Source organism: Acomys russatus, chromosome 2, assembly GCF_903995435.1.
Source record: "Acomys russatus chromosome 2, mAcoRus1.1, whole genome shotgun sequence".
Lineage (NCBI taxonomy): Eukaryota > Metazoa > Chordata > Mammalia > Rodentia > Muridae > Acomys > Acomys russatus.
The window spans coordinates 18,448,393-18,454,392 of NC_067138.1; the positions used below are offsets into that span (position 1 = coordinate 18,448,393).

The 6,000-nt window shown below is 43.5% G+C and overlaps 1 protein-coding gene across 1 annotated transcript in view; it reads right to left on the minus strand.

Annotated features, from left to right (window-relative positions):
* Nucleotides 1-5,735, minus strand: part of Kcnb2 (potassium voltage-gated channel subfamily B member 2) — a 375,306-nt gene extending 369,571 nt beyond the window's left edge. Inside the window, exon 1 of the mRNA XM_051158827.1 lies at nt 5,047-5,735. Within this exon, the coding sequence (XP_051014784.1) occupies nt 5,047-5,625 (579 nt within the window). The 5' untranslated portion in view covers nt 5,626-5,735. The remainder of the gene's footprint in view (nt 1-5,046) is intronic.
* Between the last annotated feature and the right edge of the window lie 265 nt (nt 5,736-6,000).

Genomic DNA, 6,000 nt, shown 5'->3' on the forward strand with positions numbered 1-6,000 from the left:
GAAAGAAGTGGATGCAGAAAGAAAAGGAGAAAGGAGACTGATGAACACCAACACAACCATTGGTACTTAGCCGACTGTCAGTCCTAGGTAAGAATTAAAAACCTGTCTGTGTAATTCACAAAAATGTGTGGATGCAGGCACATGTCTGTGCTTGCGCTAGCATGGCATCAGTCGTCCTCTGTGTTCACTCGTTGCGTAAGTGGTTATTGTCACTTAGTTTTGATCACAAAGGGAGGCATCACAAAGTGAAATGGAAAGTATCACATGACAGAGCTTGGCTCTGTATAGAACCACAAATCAACATGTGGTGTTTCATTCTTGAACTCAACGGAAGTCACTGGTGGCTCTGTTCTCGTGCCTTATTTTCACTCAAAGCATTAGAATAATTGATCAGGATACTATAAAAAGAATGAGAATATCATATGTCTTTCCCCTTGATGAGCGCTAAGGGGTTTCTGTTGCCTTTGATGTATTTTCTCTTTGCTATTTTTGTGACTTTTAAGGCCCACACAACAATACAGTGCGACGAGGGAGGGTATGGTTCTAAAAGAATTATTGCCTACAGAGCAACCCAATAGTGGAAAGCTTGTGAAATTGACCCTGGCTCTCCAGGGTGTAGGAGGTCCAGGCTTGCTTTAGGCACTGTGCCGGGCTGTGCTACCCATGACGGCTATGTAGGGTATAAAGAGAAGGAATCAAAGAGGGGGCTCAGGGTCATCTTATTTTCCAAGGGTCTTTCAACTTCAGTGGGAACAATTAACATCTGCAACGGGAGAAAAAACTAGTTTTAATGGGGAAAGCTGAAGAGACTTAAAGAAGATGGCCGTTAGCAGCATTCCGAGCTCTACTCTATCTGAAAAACATTATTCCATCTTAGTCTTTGCTACTTGGTTTCTTCCTTTTCCTTAGGGAAATTTTAACTTTTCTCTTAAGGTGGCTATTAATAACAACACGGTGAAAAATATTTTCCCAGTTCATCATCCCAACTTTCATTAAGCTACTCAGCCATTGGTAAGGTTGAAAGATGGAAGAAATGAGTAGATAAGAGTAGGAGGGAAAAAATAAGGGAGAAAGAGGAGAAAGGTGGGTGTGAAGGGCGAGGATGAAGAGCTGTTCAGGAAAATGAGGCAGAGGCAGAGGAGGGAGGAAAAGATGAAGACTGAATAAGAAGAGAGGTAGGAAGACCAGGAAGAATGTGGGGGCAGGGCAGGACCTCAAAAGTGAGAAGGAAGGAAGGGGGAAAGAAGACAAACTTAGGAGTAGTGGGGGACATGTGTGAGGTGGGACAGCCTTGCAAATGTGGGGACTGAACAGGAAGCAGGCAAGATCTAGTGCCCACTCTTGACTCCTCCATGTCTGACAAAACTGCTGGGTGGCACTTGCTGTCTGGTTCCACTGAACAGAAACATATTTCTGCTTTCTGCTCCTGTCAAGTCAAGGCTGCCTGGAGCCCAGTTTCCCCGTGTAGGCCCAGCCTGAGACCAGCCCGTTGTCAGGCACTGTACTAGAGCAGACTCCATGTCTACTCAGGCTGAGGCCATGCTGTAGTCTCTGGTTGTGATGGACCCTTGAGCTAGCATCTTTAGTTCACAGACATCCAGAGTGTGTCCCTGTATGGTATTCAGCAGGTCTGGTCTACTTCGGAACGTAGGCATCTGTGTGCCTCTGTTTTCCACCGGAAGCCTGAGGGTACTGCAGGACAAGGCACCTATTTTCCGTCAAAGCCTCTAAACTTCCCATAAGTGCTATCAGTGATATTTATAGGAAATAGTTATTGCGGCTCCCTTGGAGAAGGCCAGATAAAGAGAGAAAAATGCTTCCAATCTGAGAACAAACTAAATTGTTCCGGCCTGGAAGAGGTACAGGCTGAAATCAAATTCCAAGGTACTGCCCAAGAAACTGGCATTGGGTTAATCTTGGCCTCTGGACTTGTACAGACCTATGAAAGGATAATAGAGCCAGTAATCCCATGTCACATACATTCAGAGAGGTGGCCTAGTCATTCTTCAGGCCCATATGACTGGACCCGACATTCACAAGTAGCCTGTAATTTTGACTCAGGACAGCATCTCAGTGTGAAGGTGAATCTGGTTACCAGGGTACAGTGATAGGATTGAAAGAAGATAAAAACCTATCTCACCAATCTTACCTATCAATACCAGCTCATGGCTCATACCATATCACTAGGGACTGATGAAGACATTTTCCTTTTGCTATAGTGCTAAGCTTAAAACCCTCGCACATGTTAAACCAGTGCCTACCACTGAACCGTGCCTGGAGACCAGAGATACCATCTCCACCAGTCCTTTCATATTTTATGGAAAGTAAGATGATAGTTCACTGTGTCTTTGCATATACACCGAAGCCAATTTGCCACACACGGACAATCCAAATAGACGTTGCCTTTATGCCCTGATCTGTCTTTGTTTTTGTTGTTCTAATACACCTGGAAGTTGATTGGTAAAGTATTTCTTTACGTGACAGTGGAGAGTCTGCTCCCGAAGGGTCAAAGTGATACTTCCAGGATCATATCCAAATATAAGTATTTCAGATCAGCAGTGAGCATGTGCCTCACAGTGGATGCACATAGCATGGCTGAGCACTTGCTACTCAATTATTGAATATTAATTCAGTATCAGTGCGTAGATATTTTAACCTATTATGAATTGTCTGACAGAAAGCTTTTCCTTCCATACCTGGGGTGTGGTTGGAATGGCACATAATCTCAGTCTCAGGGCACAGCATAGGCTTCCCTGGAACTAGATATGCAGCCTGGGATGATTTTAATGGCCAGCATTCTTCTCGTCTCTTCACCCTAATTGCTTGCAGCATTTTACCCACGCAGCAGCATGCCCAACTACACATTATTACAGAAGTACTACAGATACATTAGAAAGTATTTAAGAAATCAAAAGAGAAAGAAACCAGTGTTTTCATTGGTATTAAAGTCCTGAGATAAAATGACACATTTTTAAATCCTGGAAAGAAGCCTCCATCTTTGTAAGTTTCTTTTGGAAAGGGACAGAGCAGGCAGAGTATGAGTTCAGCTAACTGAAGCAGCGATGCCTGGAAAGACGAGTAGGGATCCCGCTGGCCCACCGATCTCTGCCTCCTAAGAACACAGAGTGAGTCCTACCATTTGCACACATGTCTCACTCATGTGAGGAAGCCCGATGTGCCTAGGTTCACAGTGAGGCCTGGAGTGCATCCCATCACAGATGTAGTGCAGCCACTCATTCTTACATCACAGGACACTACCCACACTCACCTGAGTGGGCCCTCTCAGCCCAGGCTCCTTCTAGGAAAACAACACGTTTTATTGCCCATGAAGCATATGTAAGCAGAAGAGGAGTTGTATTTCATTAAAGCACTATAGAATCAAACATAAATATTCTGTAATATTTCCCCTGAACCAGAGAGAAAACTGTGGACACAGAAATCAATGTAAATGCTCTACGACTATCCCCAAAGTACCAAAATCACTCCTCATTAATAATGTGGAAGACAAATTTTCTATTTATAACAACGTAAAAAATTTGAAGGACAGTGTATGTAGCTTCTACATATTGCTAAAAGCCCATATCTATACAAAGCAGACTTAAATAATCATTGATGCATAGGGTAAATACTGGTATGTTACAACAAGCCATTATCAGCATCATCTTCTTAGAGATGAAGGAACTACTGTTTCTACACCTCACAAGTCAAATATACTCCTTTGTCTGGAAAATATGCTACTGACCCTGTGTTAGTATTACCTGAAACTCTTAAAGAAGAGTATATACTGGAAACATTTTCTACACTAGCACTCTACTTTAAATGTATAGCAATAATGGTATGATCAAATAAATCCTATTAACTTCAAGTCTTCTTGATTTGCCTGCTTAGTTTTATGTATTTGGTTGTTTTTTCTATACATTTTGGTGTAACCATAACTAGTTCCTCTGTTGCTGAAAGTCTTTTTTAAAAAGTTAATTTCTCAGTTCCCACAATACTCACTTAAATCTAGAGTCTATTTTATTCAACTTCAAAATCTACCCCATATTTTCAGCAGGAACTCAACATAGAGGAAAGCAATAGCCTGCCCAACAAAACCCCACACGGGCAACGCCCCTACTTCCTAAACACAGGATGAAGAAGAGCAATGCAAGGATTTGTCACTGAAAAGGGAAAGCAGCTAGTGAGATCGCCTACACAAAGATACATTTCCTCATTGTGTATAAAGGAAAATCTTTTTTTTTTTCATTTAAAGTGCACATCCTGCCCAGAAAGTAAAATGCTTTTAGAAGTCGATCAGAAACCAACCCAGATAAGCCAAACCCTGTAAGCACCAGTGATTTTATCATCTCCGTCAGCCACTTTCAATATTTATGCTGCACATGATCCTGTAGAACCTTCGTTTCTGGTCAAAAGGCTCATATTATACGTCTGTAGGCATCAGTGTTTATAGAGAGTAGAAACTTGAAAATAAAAGTGTAACCAGAAAAACTCCTATGATGTCATTCCCTCCCTGTATCCCACTCTGTGCCATCTATCAGGAATGAGCCAGATGTTTTACGTATCATTCACACTGCAATATATAATTTGATATGTAGCATGACAATTAGTTTTTTTGCTCACCCTTGAAGCTCTGGATAACACAGACAACGAGAACCATGCAGGAAAACCAGACACAAAATTGGCGACAGGAAGCTAATTCAGATTTGGCTATCTAGGCAGCCACAGTGAAAAACTATGAATTTGCCTTCAGTTTAAGCAAACGCTTCATAAGCTCCGAGGCAAGGTAATATATATGTTTGAGAGCCTGTCCTCTGTGGTCCAGGCCTGTCCATAAAGAAGATAGCATTCCCCACAGACTAACATCATTTTATGGCAATCCCACAGGAAGAATAACTACATCTGCCTACCCAAGAAGTTGGGAAGAACTCTTCCATTACCTACACAGCCATGTTTTGCTCTGTCCTACCAAAGCAGCGAAGAAAATGAGTCGGGCATGCGCTCCACCCTTTCTGGCTACACAGGTGACCCAGGGCCAAGCGCTCTTACCTTTGCAGCCACCGACGAGTTAGGTTTTTCCAGCAAGTCCCAAAGTTTCTTCCTTTTCTCAGGGCAGCAGGTATTGTCAAACTCCTCCCCCTCGCGCTCGCGCATGGTCTCTGCCTCCCGCCTCAGCTCTTCGTTCATCTGCTCTTTCTTCTGATGGTATCTGGCTTGGCAGCAGGATTCTAGGTAGATCTCATCGATGCCCCAGTAATCTAATTCTTGGCCAAAGGAGAGCGCACACATTTCTTCCATCATGTGGAGCTTCCCTGTCCGGTAGAAGTTCAGGATCGATGTGAAGGCTCCAGGATGCCTGTCGAAGAAATATTCATTCTCGCTAAGATTGTAGTCATCGCACACCTCCAGGAGACTCTCGTGCGTGTTACAGTCTCGAAGCTTCCCCAGGCGTGTCCTGGGTAGTCTATCCAGAGTTCTCCATAGGACTTCATGGTTAAGGCCCCCCACGTTGATCTTAACTCTCCGAGAGCATGTTTTGCTTCGGATAATGTCCACAGGTTCAGGAGGAAGAGAGAGTGTCGACCTGGACGTCTTCCTGTTCAAGCCAGGTGGAGCCTTCTCTGCCATCTTGAACTGGACAGAGCCACAGACCCAGGGTCTTTCAAAAGGAGGTCAGCTGAAGCAGGATTCCTCCGGAGCAGGCATCTCCACGTCAGCTGGAAAAAAAGCAGCAGATTTTGGTTATTCACATTTCTCCCACAGCACTGCCTGTCCTACTGGGTCAATCAACTGTCACAGAAGGCAAGTTATTAATGGTCATTTTTTTTTACAGATATAAGTCTTTGGTGTAGGAGACAAGAAAGATTGGAATCACCTTAATTAAGTTCACAGAGGAGGCTAGATGCTCATTTGTACACATCTGTAAGTGGACAAGACCCAATTGTGTCACCTAGGTCCTCTTTCTCAAGTTGCTGAAAAGTGCAGGTGGGGATGAAAGTGTTA